A 24,120-nucleotide genomic window follows, 5' to 3' on the forward strand; every position below is an offset into this window, starting at 1 on the left:
TAGCTTGGCTATATTGTAAATCACCCTTGTACCTCCGATATACTTAAGGTGTAAAATAAATACAATTAATTTGTTAAATTGTTTTAAATTCATAATTGATACATTAATTAAATGTCTTATATTTCTTATGCAATGATATGAAATGTACTACTTTTTAATTTTACTAGACACATTATAGGTCAATTGGCACCAAGTATTGGTATCAGATTGGTATCGCTGATATCAGCCTGAATTTTACTTCGTATCGGATCGGAAACGAAATAAGCATATCGCAAATCACTACTTCAGATGGTGAATTGCAACCACTTCAGTTAGTCCCTCCCCATCTTGGCGACAGAATTTTTTTTTTTTTACTCGTGTCCGACATATTGGATGTGGCAGATCTGCTCATGAAAATGGACCGTGGAGCGTAACAACGTGCCCTTCTTCATTGTTTGGAGGCTGGTTTCAGCACAGGAACCAATGGCGTTAAGCGCGGGACTTCAGAGTACTTGCCACAAAGTCAGCAAATTCTGTTTGTAAAATCATTGAAATTATTAGTATTGAGTTGTAATGGCCCAATACTGAATCAGAAGCCCCGTCGCATCCAATATGGCGGCGACGTATGATGCCACCACATCCAATACGGCGGCAACGTCGACGTATAATTCAGTGTAGCGTCTATATCATACATGGTTCCCTTCACTTTCGTTCTATTTTCTGTCTCCTTTTAAAGGCCTGGATGCCGCATCCTATATGGCGTCGACTTCTGTTTCGGTGCTCGATATGGCGTCTACGTCATACATGTTTCGCCTCACTTTCGGTTATACCAGCATCCACCGCTAGGCGGGGGAGAACGCTCAAGTGGAAATTCATGAAAAAATGCTGTAAAGATTGTTTAGATTTTTATTTAAATAAAAAAGAAAAGCTGACATGTTCTTGCAGCGCTGATTAATTTCCTTCCATATGTGTTCGATATTGTCATTTTGAACCACAACTGACAATTTGTGCGATACTTGATTGGCTGGATGTGTACACGTTATGTGGGGAATCAGCGACGCCTGGTGGTCCAACTTAATATGGTGATGACGTTGGATTTCACACACTGAGAAATAAAAAGACCAAGCGGTGTTTTTCCACATGAAGAAGGTGAGGTGAGTTGCTTTGTGCTGAAGGCCAAACGTCAGCCAGTGTGCTCCAAGTTGCGTCACGCAGACGGGGACCCCGGGGGGTCTGAGTGCGGCTGGTAGTGGTAAAGTGCCTGGGTGTGCTGGATCTCCTGAACAAGCTGAGGAGCAACGGAATTCGGACCCTGCTGAAGCTGCCGGGAGGCCACACCCTCTGCCATCTGACCCGACCCCTGCTGAGGGGGCGTGTCCAGCTCGTCTACCCGCGGGCCCGGCGGCTGCAGAACCACCAGCTGGTCCTGGGGAATGTCTGCGGCGGCGGCGGCCAGGTTGGTGGTGGACTTGGACTTGACGCACTGGAAGTCCACGTGGCGGCTTTTGCCCTCCTCCTTCTCCCAGGACATGCGGATGAAAGGACGCTGGACGTAGTTGTAGATGACCTCCGGGCGACCTCCGGGCCGCCGCTTCACCTTCTCTTTATATGTGGGGTAGCCTGCAGAGGAACATTTAGCACGTTTAGCGGGTTTAGCTTGGCACTGAGCATTCTGCACGTTTGGACTTGAGGCGGGATGATGACTTCCTGTCCAGAAGTGAAGCCGTCATGATGGAGCAATAACGTCTCCTCATTGCTTACGCCCATCTACTTCTTTTCCCATCTAGTTCTACACCATCTAGTTCTATAACACTGATAAACATGGATGCATCGTGCCAACCCAACTGCCAGCCATCAATCACATCATGTTTCTATTAGCATTATCACTCATCATATTAATATGACATCATTATTATCGATCACATTATTATTATTAGCATTATTACCATTATCGATATTAATATTCTTGTCATTATTACCATTAATACTATATTATTAATAGTATTATTATGTTATCATTACAATGATTATTATTGTGATTATTATTTTTAGGGACACCACAGCAGTGTCTAATTAATAAAGTTATTAACATTATTATATTATTATTGTATTCATGTTATTATTCATAGTATATTAATATATACCATATTAATATTATTCAATAGACTAATAATAATTAAAAGCATATTAAGACAATAATGAATCCTAATATTAGTAGTACTAGTATGTGTATTATTACCATTACTACTATTGTTATTGTAATCACCATTACCATGATCAATATTATGAATATTCTTATCATTATTAATACTTTAACAGTGTTATTATTGTGTTGTAGTAGCATTATTATATGCATTATTTTGTGTACCTCAGGTGTTTTAGCTGCTTTCCAAAGAGTCGTTTGCACGTAATAAAAAGACTGGACTGGTACGCTTTGCTCATTTTTTTGACATGAAGTCATCCGACGTCCCCATCAGCGGTGTCATCCAATAACAGCGACTTACCTCCCACTTGCTCTCCTAAGTCCGGCGCTGGTCAGATTTCTGTGATGAAGAACGGGAGACAAACGTAACGCCGGAGTGTTTTGTGAGGTTTGACTTTTTGATGATCATTTTTGTGACACCAGTGTTTGAGTCTTTTGCTGGCGTATTGTTTTTAGAAGCCGAAGTCTCGACTTAATTCTCCCCAGCACGTGAGTGGAACTACGTTCTTCATCACGAACATCTGGCCAGAGCTGGATTTAGGAAGTAAGTGGCTGTGATTGGACGACACCGCAGATTGGGGTGTCATCCATCTTCATTTCAAAAAATCCAAACTATCCCTTCAAGCGTGACGAAGGTTCTGAGCCAAAGTGGGACGTGAATGCGGTTTGTCACTTCTGTCCACGTACCTTCTATGCCCAGTCGGATCTTCTTCAGTCCCCGGTCCTTGAGGACTGACTTGGCCACGTCTCTGTTCTCGATGTATTTGAAGAAGCGGTAGAGTTTGGTGCTGTAGATGACTGCACACGCAACAAGATGCTAACAAAATGCCATCGACTCCGCGCAGGGAACGGAAATGCTGCCGGTCTTACTTTGTGAATATTCCTCTCCCATCTGTGGGGGGTACTCCTCGTCCCAGTCCACCACGTCGTCGTCGGTGAGCACCACCACATGGCACTCCCTCTCCCCGCTCTGCGCGCTCGCCACCATCAGCGGCAGCACCATCTCCTCCAGGTAGCGCTCAAACTGACGGCGGGCCCCGTCGTTGGACAGCTCGTGCATCAGGGCGCCTGGCCGTTCATAGCGAGATGAGCTCTGTGATCGGTCCACGTTTCCACGGCCAAAAGTACAAATCACACACAAATGCTCCCGTTTCGGTTTGGACAAAAAGACACGTTAAATAAAGTTGGCGTTTTTGGAAAATGAGGTTGTCGAAAGACTTATAATGTTACCAGAATGAAGTCAAAATATTCTGGGAATAAATTCAATCACGAGAAGAACATTTCCAAGACGAACGTTCAAACAGTTGGAAAGTAAAGCATTTGAACAAACATTTTCAATTTTAACAAACAGCTCTAATTTTGCAAGAATAAAGTCTAAATACTAAGAGAAAAAAAGTCATATTCTCACAAAAAAATAATGTCATTTTAGCAGCATAAAGTCGAAAAAGACATTTTTTTGAGCGAAACAAACATAACTACAAAGAAAGGTTGGGGGGGAAGTTATATTACGATGGGAATAAAGTCAGCATTACAAGAAGAAAGCTGAAAGAGTTGGAAAACAAAACAACAAAACAACAGCAGAAATACATTTTTGAAAAAAGATTTGCATCATTTTTTGAGAAAAAAAAAGCAGTTGGAAAGGACGTTATTTTTTTTAAGTTGTAATATTACGAGAAGCAAGGAAAAGATGTTTAAAGGTACACTATAATTAACAACAAATATTTTCCATAAAAGGTGAACTGGAACGCTGTTCTTTTCTATGGGATAACTCGCCTTAGTTAGAGTCTGTTTTGGTTTGAGTCGGACCTCGTGGACGCCAACCAAGGCACCGCTGTGCTGAGCATTCACAGCAGGGGGTGCTGTTGTGCTTTTATGGCAAAGTCAATCTCAACTGCGCATGACCTACTTGGGCCACCCACACGCGTGCACACACACGCACACACACAGTATTCTGTATAGCAAAAGGAGGCCACTCACCACGAAGGCATGACCGACGGGAAGTGTGTGTGTACTCACTGAGGTCTCTGCACTTGATGGTGCTGTAGTCGAAGGAGATACACAGATAGTCACATGACTCCCTCAGCTCAGGAATGGAAACGCCGTCAGGGCAGCGGATTATCCCTGATTTGTAGTAATCCTGCCATTTTCAGCACCACGCACGCACACACACACACACGCCATTATTGATGCTACTCGACTCACCCAGGCGGCAGCAGCAGGGGGAGAGCGTGTAGGAAGCGGGGGGGAGGAGGGCAGGCACGGCGCCGAGCAATGCAAAAGTCCGGCGGCATCCTGACGGCTAAATAAGGCAGCGGGGGCGTTGCCGGCTGAAGGAGAAGAAACGTCGTCACCGCTCTCTCCCTGCTCCACTTTCCAAGCGCCCCGCTTCTGCCTGCAGCCCGGCAAGCACGCCCCCGCTGCCTTGGTAACCTCACATCTCATCAACACCTGCTATGACGCCACATACACGACAGTACGGGTGGCCAAAGTGCAGCCTGGGGGCCATTTAGGGCTCACTCTAAAAGTATATATATATATGTGTATAAAAATAAATAATAAATCAATAAAAGACATTTTAAAATATATATAAAAAATAATAAATAAATAAAAATAAAATTGTTTTTTTTTTGGAAAGCTGCGTTGCAGAGGGGGTTTTAATATTGTGGGGGTGAGGACTGAATTTTATGGGCGTGAACTCATAATTATGAAAAGGAAGTTGAAGTGGTTAAAAAAAATACAGTATAAATTATATAAAATATTTGTAGAAAATATATAAAAAAAACAAGAAAAACAAAAAAATAAAAACCCAGCAAAGATAGAAAAAGCAGCAGTAATATTGCACTAAAAAAGTCAAAATATTAATTTAACAAGAAAAGGTCCTAATTTGACATTCATAACATTGGAATATTGTGGCCAAAAATCACATTTTAGTAGCATAGATTTGAAAAAGACATCATCTGTAAGTGTTGCTGTGTGACTTTGATGAGCGCTCCACTCGACTGAATGGGAGCATCTCCTGCCGACACGCTGCTTATATAGAGGAAAGGTGGACGTGACTGAGGACGCTAAAGGCACGCCCCAGTAGATATATAGGTATATTTTATGAAACGGCGCCATCTATCCATCCGGGCAAGGACTAGCGTGGCGCAGCAACATCCAGCGGATTACTTGTACAAGGCAAGCTGGCCATCTTCCACTCCTACTGCAGTAAAAACATTGCAGACAAACACATCCAGCCCAACTACATCACCAACATGGACGGCGTGCCGCCCACTTTCCACATCCTGGTGAACCACACTGTAGAGAAGGGGACCAGCACGGTAGATACACACAAGGGGGCACGAGAAGTCGGCTTCTACGGTTGTGCTTGGTTGCCATGGTAATGGACAGAAACTGCCACCTGTGGTGATTTTTAAGAGGAAGACGCTGCATAAAGAAAAGTTTCCAGCCGGACCAATCAAAGGGGCTGGAAGGACGAGGAGAACATGGTTGAGTGGCTAAGTGACGTGTACGGAAAGAGAACGGATGTTTTTTTCAATGTGTCAGCACAGCCGCTGTGAAAAACCAAGTGCAGCAAATGAACTCGGAGCTTGCCATCATTCCGGAGAGGGTTAACGAAGGAACTCCATCCGCTGGACATCGGCGTCAACGTCAAAGTGAAGATGTGAGCGGCGTGGGAGCGATGGATGACAGCTGGCGAACACAGCTTCACTAAGACTGGGAGGCAGCGCCGAACGAGTTATGCCACAATTTGTGAATGGATTGTGGATGCTTGGGCTAACGTGTCTGATGCACTGTTGTTCGAGCTTTCACAAAAGCATCATTTCTGAGGCGCCGCACGGCAACAAGACTGACTCTGACAATGACGAGAGGGAACCTGGCGTGTTTGATGGAGAACTTCCCCCGCTGTTCATTTGGGATACAGAAGATGAGGATTGATAAAAAACATTGTTAGTACATTGTTCAATACTTCAATAAAGTACAACCCAACTCAGTTTTGCTCCCGCTGGCTTTTAGCATGCATGCACGCTAGCGTATTGTAGCGTCGCTGGGAGCACTTCCTGTTCCCCAGCGTGCTTTGCGGTAGTGTTTTGGTGCAAATGCTCTTAAAGTTACATGTTTGAGCTACATAGTTGTTAGTTATTATTCTGCACAAATAGCGGTAGTGTCTTGTCTGTTTCTGTCTATCTGCTGTGTTGCTGTGTGATGTTTGTAGTTGTGCACCGTGACTGAGATTGTTGTGTTGAGTGATGACTATCCTGATTTTCAGTGGGTTTGAGAAGCTGAATGAGAGTCCTGTTCTTAATCTATACAATGAAATAAAGCACTATCGCTTCCTCACTGACGACTGAGCGCAACAGCGTGCATGCATGCTACCGTATGTTTGACCATGCCTGCACCCAATAATACGGTATGCCTTGTGTATGTGTTAAATACAGAAATGGCACCCGTAACTGAGACTGCGCCTTTTAATACGGTGCGCCTTATGGTCATGAAAATACGGTATATTTGTCGACCAAAGGCCTCAGTAGCCGTTGACTGTTGGGACGTCCATTCCACTATTGAACCAATGCGCACAGATGCAGAGTGAACCCTCTTGTCATCCAGCCTGTGTGGCACAGAGCCGATGAAACACGACCATACATGCACGTCAATTCATCCAGGGCGTCATAATTATCCACCTGTTTTTTTAATAATTCCATTCATCGATTTATCGGTTATCGGGACATGCCTAAGCGATACCAATACTTTGTGCAAATACACCAAAATTGTCCGTTAAATTTGAAAAAGCCGTGTACAGTCTTTGAAATGTTAGCATAAAGAACGCAAGACATCATCATGACTTCCTCATTTAGCTGAAACCCTGAAGTATAATGAGGTTCCATTACAAACACTGGACAAATTTGTGTATCTGAAGTAGGGCTGAGCTATATAGCGAAAATTTACCGTTACCATAATTTACTACGATAACCGACGTCATTTTGCCCATGTCGCCCCAGTTAGTGCGTTTTTCTGTTAACATCACAAATTTTGCCTTGGCTTGTTTAGCATCCAAAATATCGGTTGGTTTACGCCGCCATCTTGGATCACGCGCCCCAAGACGAAATCCTGGGATACATGCACAGGATCAATCGCGCAATGCATTGTGGGCCGCGTGCGTCCATTTGAGGACAACTGTGTTTTGTTTATATCAGAGCTGTAGAGCGATACACCACGTAACAAACACATGGACCGTACGGAGACGAGGGGGCCAGACCTCCAATATTTATGGCTTAAAAGGTCAAACTTTCTTGTGTCTGGAACGGATTCATTGGATTTACATGATTTTCTATGGGAAAATTTGCTTTGATTACAGTCCGTTTTGGTTTGAGTCGGACCTGCTGGAATGGATTAATGACCACCGGCGCCACTGTATCTGAACATGTGTTGGCCGCCCTAACTGCATATGTTGGGTGCACGTGTGGCGCACGACACACACACACAGAGTCCACAAGTGTGACTTACAAAAAAAATCGTAATTTTGCCCAAACCTGACACCAGCAAAGACACACATTGGCCGTACGGACGACGCACAAAGACTTGCCAAGTGCGTAAGTGTGTGTTGCAACCTGAAAAAAACGTAAGCGCCCGTAGCATTTGATGTGGCAAAGAACCTCTGCGACTGGTCTGCGGCTCGAAAATCAGCACGTTACACGCGTGCGCCTCCTGTGTGCTTCTTGTGTTTTGTGCACATAGACAGGTCATAGGAGCTCGTTCGACCTGTTGTGACCTGGGCTTCTCTGTGAGTACCGTAGACTACACACCCTGTCCAGCTGGGCGGAAGTGTTCGCAAGCGGCAACGAGAATATAAACAATGGCGAGGAAGGAGCTAAGCAGCCTTTTGGACTGCAGCATCATCGTTTTCACTGAGACATGACTAAACAGCAGAGTAGCGGACAATGCTGTTGAGCTAGCCGACTGCCACGCATGCCGGACTGATAGAACAGCGGCGGAAACCAGACTTTGCAGTTGTAGCACACCCACCATGTTTATTTGTTCCATCCATCCATCCATCTTCTTCCGCTGATCCGAGGTCGGCTCGCGGAGGCAGCCATCACTGGAAATGGGTCAGACTCATTGCTGGCAATGCAATCCAAACTCTGACACCGCTCATACAGGGAACCACCTGAATTAGTTGGTCCTACATTCCCAGAGTACTCGAATGCATTCCCCAAGTCCACCAAACAAATGTAGACTGGTTGGGCAAACTCCAATGCACCCTCAAGGACCAGGCCAGAAGTCTAGAGCTATTCCATAGTTCCACCGCCAGGAGGAAAACCATACTGCTCCTCCTGAATTTGAGACTGTTTATTTGTTTACCTGATGAAAAAGTCGCAAATGAGATGGGTTTATTTGTAGGGATCGCCATTAGAAGTGGGCTTTAAAAAGTATATACAGTAGACGCCCCTACAACGTAAATAATCCGTTCCGAGAACGTTTACGTTATAGGGTTTTTATGTTATACGAAGCGTAAAATACATGTAAATAGCCTAATCTGTTCCAAGATCTTCCCAAACTCACACCTTTGGCCCTTCAAAATATTCAAAGTCCACCAAATATGGTAGGAAAATATAAGAAAACGTTAGCATAAACATAGTAGAGTAACATTCCAACATAAAATAAGGTAATAAATAAGATTATTGTAAATGAATAAAACGGAAAAACAAAAACAATCTTACGAGATGTCTTGATCAGGAGCACAAGTGGAGGCAGGAAGGAGGAGGACTAGCCTGAGTCGAAACACGACTCAAAGAGTCTAAGAGTCAGCTTGTCTCACAGACAAACGCACACGCACTACACGATAATGCTGTGTTCAAAATTTTAATTTGTAACTTAACTTAATTGTTTAAGTTAGTTTAAGGGCGACTACGAAGAGGAAGGAGATTGAAGGGAAAAGCCTGTCTCTCACACAAAGTCACGTACGCGCTGTATAAGTCAGCCAATGAGATGAGAGCATAGGCGGTGCCCTGATAATCAGCTAATGAGATGAAAGCGGAGGCGGTTCCCCCGAAAATCAGCCAATGAGAGCGTGAAGCATCAGAAGGCGTCACCAAGTGTTAGTCTGAACTTGCACCGACTTGAGGCTTTATTAAAGTTGATTGAAAAAAAAAAAAAAAACTTGCACCGACTTGACGCTTTACGTTATATGGAATTTCTTACGTAATACGATGCAAAAACTTTACATAAATTATGTTCAGTGGAATTTATGTAAAAGGAGGTTTATGTTATGTGAAGTACTACTGTATATAGTATTGGACTTTTTTTCGGCGACGATGGACAAAATCTAACAAATCAGCTTCGACTACGACTATTAGCCCTCGTCAACATTAAATGAATCATCTTTCTATTTCAGTCATGCAGTTTGTCTTTCATCATATAAGGCGCGGAACGAGTTCTATGCCCGCTTTGACACCCAAACTCCTGATGAGCAGAGAGGGTGGCTGGACTTGGGGAGCACACAGGACTCACCTGTCATGGTGACATCAGCTGATGTGCGCAGGGTTCTGAACAAAACAAACCCACGAAAAGCAGCAGGCCCAGACAACATCTCAGGACGTGCACTTCGGGTTTGCTCATCAGAGCTAGCTGATGTGCTTGCTGACATATTTAACCTGTCGCTTGCACAAGCATCTGTACCGACCTGCTTTAAGTCCACCACCATAGTGCCCGTACCCAAGAAGAGCAACGTGACCTGCTTGAATGACTATCGCCCTATAGCACTCACTCCTATTGTTTTGAAGTGCTTTGAAAGAATAGTCATGACCCACATCAAAAAGAGCATCTCGGCCACTGTGGACCCTCTACAGTTTGCATATCGCCAGAACCGGTCCACGGATGATGCAGTCAACACTGCCATCCACACAGCCCTTTCGCACCTACAGGGCCAGGACACATACGTCAGAATGCTATTTATAGACTATAGCTCTGCTTTTAATACAGTCAGCCCCCACAAACTCACAAATAAGCTCCTCACACTTGGCCTGTCACCCTCCCTCTGTAACTGGGTGTTTAACTTTCTAACAGGCAGGCCCCAGTCAGTCAGAGTCCACAATCGCACATCCAGCTCAAGAATTGTGAGCACTGGGACCTCACAGGGGTGTGTGCTGAGTCCGCTCCTCTACACGCTCTTCACCTACGATTGCGTGGCCTCCCAGAACAAAACCAGCATCATTAAATTTGCGGATGACACTACAGTCATCGGCCTGATCACTGGTGGTGTTGAAACGTCATCCAGAAGAGAGGTGGCGGACCTCATAGCTTGGTGTCGTGATAACAATCTCCTTCTCAATACAGATAAGACTAAAGAGATGATCATCGACCCAAGAACAAGGGAAAAGGAGCCGCATAGACCCCTGTTTATTGATGAGACTGAGGTGGAGAGGGTGAAAACCTTCAAGTTCCTTGGCACACACATCAGCGAGGACCTCACCTGGTCTCAAAACACCCAACAAACTATGAAGAAGTCCCAAAGGAGACTGTACTTCCTGATGAGGACTGAGGAAATTTGGCATGTCCACCAAAATCCTTAGTTGCTACGGTAACTGTACAACACGAGATAGGAAGGCACTCCAGCGGGTGACCAAGACCTCACAGAACATTGTTGGGGCAGCCCTCCCCTCACTGCAAGACATTTATAAAACTAGAGTCCTACAAAGAACACGCAACCTCATCAAGGACAGCACACATCCACAACAGTCATTATTCACACTCCTACCGTCAGGCAGACGCTACAGGAGTTTGAAGTCCAGGACCACAAGGCTGGCAAACAGCTTTTACCCACAGGCCATCAGGCTTCTCAACGAAGCACTCACACACGCCGCACGCAACACACGCACACACTCATAGCACTTTATTTATGTATTTATTTGTATTATTTATCTGTATTAATGTCTCTTCTGTTGTTGTTGCTTAATTTATTGGTATTTATGTTTCTTATGTTCTTATTCTCTGCGATTGGCTGGCGACCAGTCCAGGGTGTACCCCGCCTGTCGCCCGAAGTCAGCTGGGATAGGCTCCAGCATGCCTCCGCGACCCTGATGAGGATGAAGCGGTATAGAAAATGGATGGATGGATGGATGTTCTTATTCTTTTTCTTGTGTTTTCTTTCTTTTCTTGGGAGAATGAACAGAATAATAATTTCATTTATTAGCTGTTTTACTATGCATATGACAATAAAACTCTTGAATCTTGAATCTTGAAGACGCAACAGCTTCTTACCAGAATGGCTCTGAAGACCGTGGAGCTGATGCCATCAGCCACGTCAAACTCTCCTTTTTCATTGGGCCTTGTGAAATTGTTGTCCCGCCCCGAGCCAAACATCCTAGAAACAAAAAGAGAAGCAGAGGAGAAGGAGAAGCCAATGCTTTCTTTATAAGCACAGAACCAGTCAAGTGCACCAGTGGCATCATGTACTGTATCAAATGAACACAAACTTCAGCATATTCTCAGTAACCAGCATGAACAATCTGCATTATTCACAAATAAATAACAGACGGCTGAATTCTAACTACTGCGATTGGCTGGCGACCTGTCCAGGGTGTACCCCTGGGTTCCAAAGTGCGCAACAAAGCATGAAAGCCCTGCTTCTCAACAACCGAATACGGCTGCAAATCCGCCGCAATAAAAGTGTTACACGCAGAAACACTTTTCCGAGTTGGGTGGAAAATTAGTTATCGCCTGCTCAATGGTTTCTCTGGTCGGCGGCAACTTCAGCTGGCTGTTTTTCTTCCTGGTTCGGGTGGAAAGCTGCTATGTGTTTTCAAAATATTTGAAGCTTGTACGACAAAGCAAATCAAGCAATCAAGCTGCTCTCGCATCCAAAGTCTCCTTAGAGAAGTTTCACCCGTGATTTTGACAAAGCAAGTCAAATGTGTTATTGTCAAAATTTTATGGTTCCCCTTTCATACCGTATAGACCTGTTGTCACCACCGTGAGCCCCCCACGACCACATGAGGCGCCTGCAAGCCTGCTTTTCATTCAGGTTTCCAGTTAATAATGTGAGAACACGAGAAAGAAATGCATTGTAAAATACAACATGAGAGTTGTGGATACCAGCACGAATTATTGCATGATTAATTACTTTAGCTTAATAATAATCCAATAATTCATTGAATACCAAAGACATACTGGTGTTACAAAAAGAGGTGACGACGCAATTGCAATTGAGTCACTTTTAGAGCAGGTTAAGCCATAAAAACGAGTATAAGAGCTTGGCATGGATCTTTTGCATGTAAAAACGCACTCAACAGCAAGGAGGAAGTGGAAGAGTGTGGAGGAGTGTAGCGTGCAGAAGGCGACGCATTGGGGAGACACTTTAACGCGTGCACACCCGCACACACACACGGTTTAGTTGTAAATGTGAAAATTGAAAATAGTTCATGGTGTTATATTTGTAAATAGTTATTTGGATGTAAAACAAACCCTTTGTGTGTTGTTTATGTTGGTGCAGTTGTTTAGATATTAGATACAAAAGCAAAAAATATCTGTGTCAAAGTGAATGTTGTGCTTGAAATGTATCTTTTCACAAACAGCTGCTCTTCTCCCTGTTTTAGTCAGGAACTGATATTTTCCTGAAACTTACCTACGTTCTACTGCTGATTACTAGAGAACGGAAAAAGGTAGAAGCAAAGTTTTTTGTCTGATAAAAGACGGGAGTCTAATCTTTCTTTTGGTAGGGTCCATGTTTAACACAATATTCTGTGTGCCTTGAAAGATCAGTCCAAATAGTCTAAAATGGCCACTACTGAAGGGGTTGTCTATTGCAAAAATGGCTGGGATTGAATTAATAATTAATCATAAAATAAATAAATTCATCTAATGTCTTGTATTCTTCATGCTGTGCTATGAAATATGCTACTTTTTCCAAATGTACCTGACACATTAGGTGAATTTGCAAAGTATCGAATCTACCGCTGATACCAGCCTGAATTTTACTCAGCATCGGATGGGAAACGAAATCACTGGTATTGCACATCACTAGTGGTGAAGCCAGTCGCTAGCCAGCTAGTAGCTAGCCGGTGTGGTGTGGCGAGGTGTCACTATGCCAGTAATGTAGTTCTTGGGCATAACAATGTTAATAACGAATAATAACAATGTCGGCCTAGCTTGGTTAATATGCAGGTCACGTTGTGTACATTTTTGGATTTTTTTTTATAGTCGGAATAGGTGCGTCACATTACATGTATTTGTAGCTGCCTCTTTTTATGTGTTTTTATATCTTTAGAACGCAAAGAAAAGAGAAAGACGTGTGTTCATGTGTCACATAAGGATTGTGGATGATGGGCAAAATTCCCCGTGAGAAGAATGTTTTTTAAGAAATTCCCTTGCTGGACTTGTGAGGCAAGCAGTCAAGCTGGATGTCTTTACCTGCCCAGCATGGTGTTGGGTTGGGCTGTAAAGATGGCAGGATCCACCACAAATCTTGTATTGTCCACAATGAGCGTCACCCGCTCTCCCACGCGCTGTCCACCACGATGACCCTCTTTACTTCCGAGGTCATACACAAAGATCATGTCACTGGGTCCCTGGCCGAGCGTCTTGGGGTGGAGGCCCCCTGCAGCAGCCCCTCCAACATTTGAACATGAAAGAGAAACCCTCGGGGGACGTGGACTGGAGGATCTGGAGGATGAGCCACCATCACCACGTTCACGGGCTGCAGGGGGAAAAAAAGATGATGTGGATGAAACCGACAAGTACGATGGAACTTCTTAAGGGGCACAAAAACCTGCCATGCTTCACATCTTACAAATCATTTTTCATTACTGTAACATTCTGCTTAGGTGCTTGCTGGTTCGATCCCTGATCCGAATGTGTAAAAGAGCAAATCGTATCCCCAAGCACGATGTACATCGGACCTAACTAGGGATGTCCAACATTGGCTTTTTTGCCGATACTGTCCAACTCTCAATTTTCAATTCCGCTATCGACCGATACCAATACCAGTATGCATAACATCACGTAACTCCTGTCGTGGAAGGACAGGACTGGACTTATAAGCTGATGATGTATTATTATTACTATGTATTTTTCTTATCACTGATGTCTTGCCTTGGTTGTTTTATTTTGTAATTAAGTGCATTATGACATGTTTGCAGAGCTGCTGGAAGTGTGAATTTCTTTTGTAGATGAATAAAGTAGCTATCTATCCATCTGAACACATACCTGTTGTGAAGCGAATGGCTACAGCATCAGCCATTAGCTTCTAAACGTGGCTGTAAACAACGTTGTACAACTCGCGCAAGCAAACATCTGAGAAATCCAGGTGCTTGCGATTGGACATGGAAAATGGTGGCCGGAGTCTAGTACCGCGTCTGCCTGCCGCAGTTTTCGCTTTTTTTTTTTTTACATTCCCGCTACCCCCCTCGCCATTAGCGGTGTTTTGACAACCCATCACGTCCTGACACCCCAAACACGACTCACCAAAAGCATCGGCTCAAGTAATGTGATGCGTGTGGACCGTTATGTTATCTTCCACAAATTGATCTATAACCGTGGCATATGATGTCCTACCCGAAAAATATTTTGCACAGCTATTTTTGCCAATTTTGTCGCTTATTGGATGAGGGAGATGACTCACAGAGGTTTTTTCCAAAAGCCAAACAGCGTTGTTAAACAAATGCTTATTAGAAAAAAAAAAAAAAAAAAAAAGGACCACTACTGGATCAGAAAGACTAAAAAAAAATCGGAGCAGATCAGAAGCCAAAAAATGTGGATAGGGTCATCCCTAGTTTTATCCACAACGTAGTGGCAGCTTGGCATAATTAGTGATGTTGCGGTGCTTAATGAAACCTTTAAACTAGGGGTGCACCATAATTATCCGACTGATATGAGGAAATTATAACATTATACCAAGAAATCTATTACATTAGGTAATATGAGTGTAAAGGTGACTATAGGGGTGTTATTTCATGTCTAGAGGACTCTAATAATGTTAAAAAGCATATTTAGAAGGCTGGAAACGGGTTTTAGATGGTTAATGTGTCTTATTTTCTCTTTTATGTCAACTATATTGGTAGTAAATGTATAGAGGTGACTATAGGGGTGTTATTTCATGTCTTGAGGGCTCTAACGATGTTAAAAAGCTTATTTAGACGGTGGTAAAGGGGTTTTCTACACTTAATGTGTATTGTTTTCTCAAACAAAAACAAGAAAAATGGAAAACTGCCATCTGAGGGTCATAAACATGTGTTCTTTTTTATTATGTTTTTTATTATGTTCTGTTTTATTATGTCTACTATATTGGGTAATATGAGTGTAAAGGTGAAGGGTAGGGGTGTGATTTCATGTCTTGAGGGCTCTAATAATGTTAAAAAGCGTCTTCAGACGGTGGTAAACGGGTTTTTTACGCTTAATGTGTATTATTTTCTCCAACAAAAAACAAAAAATTGAAAACTGCCGTCAGGTAATTCTTGAATGGAAACTATTCTTGAATAAAAAGTAAATAAATAAATAAACATGATACATATGATATCATAGTTTAAACGGTTTCTTTTTTACAAAAGAGAAACAATGCCAGTTCCTTATTAGCTGAAGCGAAGCAATGGACTTGCCATTAATATTTACACAGGAATGTGACAAATCATTGGATTATTATAAGTCATTAGTATCAATAATTCAGCTAGTTCTTGTTACATTATGTCTTACTGCTCTATTTTTTATTGTTACTTTTTTATTTTTTTGCCGAACTTTGGAAATCTCCCCTCCCACAGCGAATGCGTTGCCTTTAGCCAATAGCCTCTTCTATTTGATCGCAGAGTCAACCACGAGTTAAAACACACTTCCTGTCCCTTCGTGTGCTCCGCCTGGGAATTTGGTACACCTCTGTACTCAACCAAACACTGCGTACCAAGAAATTCAGACAGGAAATGTGAAAAAGTGTTTGCGCCCTTCCAGATTTCTTATTTTTTTTGCATGTTTGTCCCACTTAAATGTTTCAGATCAACAAACAAATGTAAATATTAGTCATTGACAACACAACTCAACACTTTATGCACTTTTTAAATGAAACTTTTTATTATTAAAAAGGAGGAAAAAAAACCTAAGCTCCATGGCCCTGTGAAAAAAGTGATTGTCCCCCGCCTGTTAAAACATAACTTAACTGAGATGAACTGAGATCTATCAGTGTGGAAAAGATTATAAAGCCATTTCTAAAGCTTTGGGACTCCAGCCAACCACAGTGAGAGCACTTATCCACAAATGGCCAAAACATGGAACAGTGGTGAACCTTCCCGGGAGTGGCTGGCCAACCAAAATTACCCCAAGAGTGCAGCCACAACTCATCCAAGAGGTCACAAAAGACCCCACAACAGCATCCAAAGAACTGCAGGCCTCACTTGCCTCAGTTAAGGTCAGAGTTCATGACTCCACCATAAGAAAGACACTGGGCAAAAACGGCCTGCATGGCAGAGTTCCAAGACCAAAACCACTGCTGAACAAAAACAACTTTAAGGCCAGAAAACATCTTGATGATCCCCAAGACCTTTGGGAAAATACTCTGTGGTCTGACCAAACAAAAGTTGAACTTTTTTGGAAGGTGTGTGTCCCATTACATCTGGCGTAAAAGTAACGCCGCATTTCATCACAACAGTAAAATATGGTGGTGGTAGTGTGATGGTCTGGGCTGTTTTGCCGCTTCAGGACGTGGAAGACTTGCTGTAAATGGAAGCATGAATTGTGCTGAAGGAGAATGTCTGGCCATCTGTTGGTGACCTCAAGCTGAAAGCAACTTGGGTTCTGCAGCAGGACAATGATCCAAAACACACCAGCAAGTCCACCTCTGAATGGCTGAAGACTTCGGAGTGGCCTAGTCCAAGTCCTGACCTGAATCCTATTGAGATGCTGTGGCATGACCTTAAAAAGGAAAAGCCTCCAATGTGGCTGAATGACAACAATTTTGCAAAATTCCTGCACAGCGCTGGAAGAGACTCATTGCAAGTTATCACAAACGCTTGATTGCAGTTGTTGCTGCTAAGAGGGGCCCAACCACTTATTAGGTTTAGAGGGAAATCACTTTTTCACACAGGGACATGTAGCTTTGGTTGTTTTTTTGTCCTTTAATAATAAAAACTTTAATTTAAAAAGTGCATAAAGTGTTGAGTTGTGTTGTCCTTGACTAATATTTACATTTGTTGAATGATCTGAAACATTTAAGTGTGATAAACATGCAAAAACATAAGACATCAGGAAGGAGGCAAACACTTTTTCACACCACCGTATATACTCTTCAATGGCCGCTCAGAATGTGTCAAAGTTTCATGACGGTGACGGTTTGACCCTGGAACAGACAAATTCAAGTCGACCAGCGACCGGAAGCAGATTGCTTTCCACCTCTATGCTTCGCTTTGATGTTATGGACTGAATTCATTTCCAACATCAAAAGTGTCAAAAAGTAGCAAAGGCATTATCAACTGATGTGTTACGCTTATGGTAAGATGGAGGCTGATTGGGTGGAAACGCATGCAGGATCAGGATTTACCGTTCAAAACTGCATGCAACTTGGCGGAAAACATGGCTGCCGTCCTCACCGTGCTGCCGGGTGGGGGATGTGACATTCCTAATGCAGGGGGTCAGCTGACTTTCTCCTCGGTCGCTGGACGAGTCTCGCGAGCGGTCGCCAGAGTGCCTCCGCTGCTCCCCGCCATAATCACTCCCTGCTCGGGCTTCGCCGTACAGACTCATGGTCCCGGTCCACCTCTGCTGCCGCTGCTGGTCGCAGGCCAGCACTGACACGCCACACTGTCTGTCACTAAGACAAGCAAGTCAAAGACACACAAACACACACGTCAATTCAAGAGCAATGATGTAGAGTCCAGACCTCTGAGACGTTTTAGGGAGGGCACTTTATTTTGTACGTTATAACGTATGTTAAGAGCAGTTGAAAAATGTCAGGAATGTACATTTTGCACTGCTGGATCTTAAGGAGGTATTCACAATGTCATGATCTCTTGATGGCAAAGAGATCCAGTAGATGGCTATCAGACGCCATCTACCGGAGGAGGCTTTTAAGAAGAAAAAAACATCTCCTTGAATGCCTGTTAAAAGTCAAAATATTCTGAGAAAAATTTTCTACAAGAATAAATTTGAAATAGTTGGTAAATATTTTAACAGAAAACAGCTGCAATTTTACAAGAAAAGTCAAAATTTTAAGAGAAAAAAGTTGTATTCCAATGAGAAAAAAGGTGCAATTTTACGAGAATAAACTTGTAATATTATGAGGAAAACTAAAGTCATTTTGGTAGCATGTTTTTCTTGAAATCATAGAATTATGAGAAATAAAAAATCCTTTTGGGGGGGAAATTACGTTATAATATTTTGCAAATCAAGTCAAAATATCACAAAAGGAAACTTTGTGAAACTTACTTCAAAAAGTTGAAAGTTGAAAAAAAACCAAAACAACAACAACGGCAAAAATGGGGAAAAAAAGAGTCAAAATATTAAGAGAAAACAGTTTTCGTAATTTTCCAAGAATAACGTTGTAATATTAAGAGAAAAAGCAATGTCATTTTAGTAGCATAAAGTTGACATTTTTTTTTATTCTTTTAAGAAGAATAACGCTCTTAAAAGGCTGGCGGCCTGGTCTCCTTCAAGGTTTGGAATTTGCAGGAGAGCACCAAACATGGGACATTGAAAGGTGGAAGAAAGTTTTCTTCTCTCGCAACGGTCTTGATGGCTTCCAACGTTACTGGCGTGACAAGGAGATCCCACCTGAGATGTTTTCTACCATCATGATCCTTCAATGGAACGACAGAGCTTCAGGTTGCGCAGGGTCGTCAAACAGCAGCCAGCGATGTGGAGATGTTGCAGGGGTCATCCCTCATGACTGAAGGCCCTTGTCTGTGTGGTAATAACTGGCTTTATCAACACTGCACTTCACAAAGGACTTCTTCCAGAGGAATAAGCTAACTCTTTTGGACCATCCTGGGTGTTCCCCTCCTCTACATCCAATGGAGAACATTTGGGGATGGATTTACAAAAATGGACATCAGTTCTAGACAGGGGATGCCCTCCGTGAAGCCATCTTCACCACCTGGAGCAACATTCCCACTAGCCTCCTAGAAACACTGGCATGCCCAGTGTTTCTGGGCATGCCCAAACCCACTTTTCACCATATGAACAAGAACTGTGCATCTATTGCAACATTTTATTTCTATTTTCGGTTGGGGTTTTTTACTATTGGTCAGCTGATGAACAGCCTATTCCTTTTTTCATGTTTCATTGCAATAAATTGCTTTTTTTTGTTTCACTCACGTTTCTTCTTTTTGCATTTTGAAGCTCTACTTAGAACCTCTTTAAGATCCAACAGTGCAAAACGTACATTCTTGACATTTTTCGACTGCTATTAACATTTTGATCAGGAGTGTACTTAAAGAAAAAGCTTAGTGTTAGTATCAACATTTCGTCAGGAGAAACAATGACATTTTAGTAGCATAATGTTGAAATATAGGGGTCGGGTACCTTTTTGGCTAAGAGAGTCATGAAAGCCTCAGATTTTAAAATGTATTTCTGTGAGAGCTACAGTATATTGTACTTTTTCAAAGGGGAGAACAACTAAAAGCATGCATTTTTAAGCATGACAAACAATGTTAGAATATACAGTAATAAGTCTGAATTGGATGGACGTTTTATATTTTGAACATTATTTTTAACACTGCAAATTCTGGTCTGTTTTACTTTAAAATGTCAGCAAAAAAAGCTATTCCTTATTGTAATATTATGATTTCATTCCCACAACAGCTCACTGTATTCCCATATTATTATCATTTTTCCCTCCAACCTAATATTCCAAAAATTACAACTTTATTTTGTTTGTTTGTTTCCCATAATAATGCTAATTATAGCATTTTTTTGTGTATTACGACTTCTTTTTTTTTTTTTAAACACATTTTTTCCCCAATTCTATGAAAATAAAAAATTACATTATTTTTCCTCATGGTATTACAACTTTATTCTTGTAAAATTTGCAAATTTTTTTCTCTTAATATTTTGACTTTCTACTCATAGAATTACAGCATTTTTTTCTATTTCTGCAGTTGTTCTTTTAAATTTCCAAATATTTATATCATTCCCGTCCTTTTTTTTTTTTTTTACTTCATCCTCGTAACATTAGAACCTTTTCCGCAACCTAATTTCCCAAAATGACAACTTTATTCATTGTTTTGTTTCTCGTAATATGACCACTTTTAAAAAACATACAGTATGTTTTCTTTCATATTTCAACTCTGTGCTACTAAAATTTATTTTTTTCGCCCTACAATATTACGACGTTGTTCTCGTAAAATTATAACTTTATTCTCTTAAAATTTTGACTTTATTCTTGGAAAATTACTGCTGATTTTTTCCATTTTTGCTGGGTTTTTTTTATTGAAGTGTTCTTGTGAAATTGCATTTTTAGAATGTGCCGGAGGCCAATAAAAAAAAAACAGAAGTCACATTAAATGAAAAACTAAACATTATCACGTTAAGAAACATCTGAGAGAGCCAGACGCAGTCATCAAAGGAGCCACATCTCGCTCCCGAACCATAGGTTCCCTACCCCTGCCCCAACCCCACTCCCCATGCGTGCGTTGGTTTTTTCCAGTTTCCTCCCACATTCCAAAAACATGCATGTGAGGATAACTGGAGACTGTCAATAAATTGTGCATCCGTGTGAATGTGAGTGTGAATGCTTCTTGCTGCCATTGGCTGGCCACTACCTCTCGCGCAGGGTCAGCTGGGATAGGCTCCAGCGGCACAGAAAATGCATGGATGGAGGCTGCAGTCTGAAAAAGGCCCCCGGGCCGTACATTGCAGAGCCCTGCTTCAGAGAATGTAGAATTTTTTTGCTGCTAATTTGTAGGCAAAGGGATGGACTATCACATATCTAAAGCATGAGCGGACATTAGCCTGTTTGTGAGATAAATCAATAAATAGAGCACAGCTGCAATGTCCTTGAAGACAAGGGTCACACCGGCGGGGTCCTCAGGTAACACCAAACTGTCTAGACCGCCTCGACACAGAAAATCTGCTTTGGTGCTTTACTAGATTCGTTAAAATACTGAAGAGGAACGTCCGAGGTTTGAACTGAAAGAAAAAGAGAAGCGGACAAAGTGGCAGGAACAAAGGAAGTGAGGTAGGTGTCTCCTCCAATCTTCTTGCATCAGCACCATTCAACAGCATTTCGCTGACTAGAGTCAATGCTCCATCACCACGTGGACTTGCACATGCATTGATTACTGTTCAATATCATCACAGGACAACTCGCATGATTATGATACAAGCTGTCACGGCTTTCCATTAAAAGGAAGCGGCGATGGTCTCAATTATTTAGTGACATGGAGCAAAAATAGGAGAAAGCAGCAGCCAGGTCTAAAATCACTTGTTTATTAACTACTCAACTAATAGAATGCAGATTGACAAAGCTGTTCATTTATTTTGACTATATATGTGAAAGAAAGACAAGTAAAGTAAAAAGCATACTACCTACCAGTGCTTATCGGAGGACCAAGAGAAGACAAAGCAGCAAGGGATGAGACAAAAGCCTCGTCTTCCTCCCAACAAAGCCTCAGCATCCTGGCTCATCACTTGCCCGCTTCATCGGCATCCTTTCACCGACTACTTCAACACTTGAGCTAGTCAGACACCGAGAGCATGTCGAAAGAAAAAAGGGGGGGGCGGAGGCGAGGAAGAAAAAACATGTAGCGGCGAGCCATTGGCGGAGAGACGTTCAAGCTCTCAATGACTGAATCACAGCGGTGCTGCCTTCAAGTGCTGCCCGTAAAAGCCGCCTTCGCCTTACCTCAATTAGTCACGATGCCGTTCATAAGTGAAAACTGTTAACTTTACAACGGTGATCACATTTCGTTATTCGTGTACTCCTTTTCGGACGTGTTGAATTGTGGTAAAGTGTAAACTTTGGCCTCTTTGAAGCGAATACGAGCTACAAAAAACAGGCATTGATGGTAGCATTGTTTTAAAGTATCTTATGTGCACCGAAACTCAATAAATGATTGGCCAAATACCGTCACTTTTCAGAGGATTAAAAACTTTTGGGTGTTTGATGTTAAGTTTAACAGCCGAGGGTTTTACCTTGAGTCCAAAATGTGACTTTACCTTGACGTGAAACATCCACGTTTGAACGTTTTTACATCGTCCAGCTCGTGAAATTTAAAAAAAATGTACGTTTAACCTTAAAAACAATGTAAAAAAAAAAAGTATATCTGCCATCGTAATAAAGTAAAACTAAGCATTATACCCATTTTGCCATCCATCTTGAACTCCATGAACTCCTCCGTTGTCATCAAACACAGTTGCTATCGTCCACTTCTCGCGAGACATGACGAGTCTTCTGCAAGTCTCGGGACATCTTTACGGCGACGTCAAGCATCCACATTTGAAGATTTTTTTTATCTCTCAATCGACATGAATAAGTATATTTTCTATCCAGTCCTCCATTTTGAACTCCACGCACTCCTTGGAGCTTCTTGGTCGCTATCACAGACTTCTCGCGAGACATGACAAGACTTCACGTCTCGTTTGAACAAACGCTTGGTTTTAACCACTGATCTGTACTAATAAGTCTGGATAGCTCATACGTCGCACCCGCCCGTGCAAGCCTCTGAAGCCAAAGAGACGCCATCTTACCACTCACATGTCGACTACATGGGCACAGCGTACATAGTGTACAAAGCAGATGAAGAGGCTAACAGAACATCTATATTTGACATTAAAAAGCGGGGAGATTCTCCCATTCCTTCAAGTAACGCAACCTTCGTCCCTTAAAAACCATTTGATACGTTATTCTCTATCTTTTGGCTATATTAAATGTACTTTTTCCCTTCCAATTCTCATTGCCTTTGGGACAAAATTCTACTGTGCACCCTGGCTCAGCACTCCCCTATAGCAATGATAGTTTTACTCCTCTAGAAAGAGATTTTCATTTGAACTGCATATCCCATCCCCTTTTTCCACTAAAATCCATGGTCATGATGCGTTACTTTTTATTCTTACTTTCATACAATTCACTATGCTCTCGTCTGTACAAAATATGAATCATAAAAGAGACAAGTTTTAAAATCATTTCACATTTTGATATGATTTTTTTGTTTGTGTTATGAAATAGAAATAAGCTCTTTTCTGATATAGAAATATATTTGAACAAAAACCACAGGAATAATATGTAATATAATATGTAATAATATATAAACATTGTCTCCATATGGGGGTTCATTCGGGTAAATTAAAAAAAAACGTATTTTTTATATTTGCAAGCAACCGCAAATGATTTTAGTAGTCTAGTGGCGGTTGTTTGTTTACATAGCCCCCAAGGCCCTCCACGTAAGCCGTTATGACTCAGGTATGGTATGATATCCACAGAATTTTTTTAAATGATCATACCCGAGTCCTTATGACTAAGCTCAAGCACACCTGTTAAGCACACACTAAATGCAAGGTTAGTCTTCAGACTAACCTTGCATTTAGGTTAGTAGGTGAGTCGGTAACAAACTAACAACAGACTTAACAACTCACAAGTTCTCACATAAGTCATTGTCCGAGAAGTGTGTCTTGCGAGTGGCAATATGGCGGCCGTGTGGCTTCACAAGTCATCGCCAATGAGCTATCCAGATATATTATACAGATCAGTGGTTTTAACATACAGTATTTACCAGGTTTGAATAGCAAACAATTAGTCTCAGGTCATCTGTTTTTAACAGATTTTCTTTTTTAAAATCTAACATTAGTCCATTCATTTACATGCTTAGGAGCATATAGACAACATCAAAGTAAAATAACCAACATTGGGAGTATATATTAAATATAAAGAAATCATTTAATTACAACAATATCAATAACATTGGTCCAACTCTTCACCTTACAAATAAATAAAACATATCACAATTAAAGTGCCTCCTCAAATATGCGCT

General features: G+C 42.0%; 1 protein-coding gene across 4 annotated transcripts; it reads right to left on the reverse strand.

The window, feature by feature from the left end:
- Nucleotides 1-236: 236 nt before the first annotated feature.
- LOC129182002 (BTB/POZ domain-containing protein 10-like) lies at nt 237-22,676 on the reverse strand. Of its 4 annotated transcripts, none has more exons than XM_054777849.1 (8): nt 22,452-22,676; nt 17,746-17,966; nt 13,589-13,874; nt 11,441-11,543; nt 4,199-4,319; nt 3,053-3,250; nt 2,870-2,980; nt 238-1,599 (listed from the first exon to the last, which is right to left on the reverse strand). In XM_054777849.1, exons 1-8 carry the CDS (start codon nt 22,532-22,534, stop codon nt 1,187-1,189), a joined length of 1,536 nt encoding a protein of 511 aa, XP_054633824.1. In that variant the 5' UTR covers nt 22,535-22,676; the 3' UTR covers nt 238-1,186. The 4 variants fall into 4 exon arrangements, with proteins under 4 accessions (XP_054633826.1, XP_054633824.1, XP_054633825.1 ...); XM_054777850.1 differs by lacking the exon at nt 22,452-22,676 and adding an exon at nt 22,310-22,431 and having other exon boundaries at nt 240-1,599; XM_054777848.1 differs by lacking the exon at nt 22,452-22,676 and adding an exon at nt 21,684-22,168 and having other exon boundaries at nt 242-1,599.
- Between the last annotated feature and the right edge of the window lie 1,444 nt (nt 22,677-24,120).

The sequence above is a fragment of the Dunckerocampus dactyliophorus genome, chromosome 5 (genome assembly GCF_027744805.1).
Source record: "Dunckerocampus dactyliophorus isolate RoL2022-P2 chromosome 5, RoL_Ddac_1.1, whole genome shotgun sequence".
In the NCBI taxonomy this organism is placed as follows: domain Eukaryota; kingdom Metazoa; phylum Chordata; class Actinopteri; order Syngnathiformes; family Syngnathidae; genus Dunckerocampus; species Dunckerocampus dactyliophorus.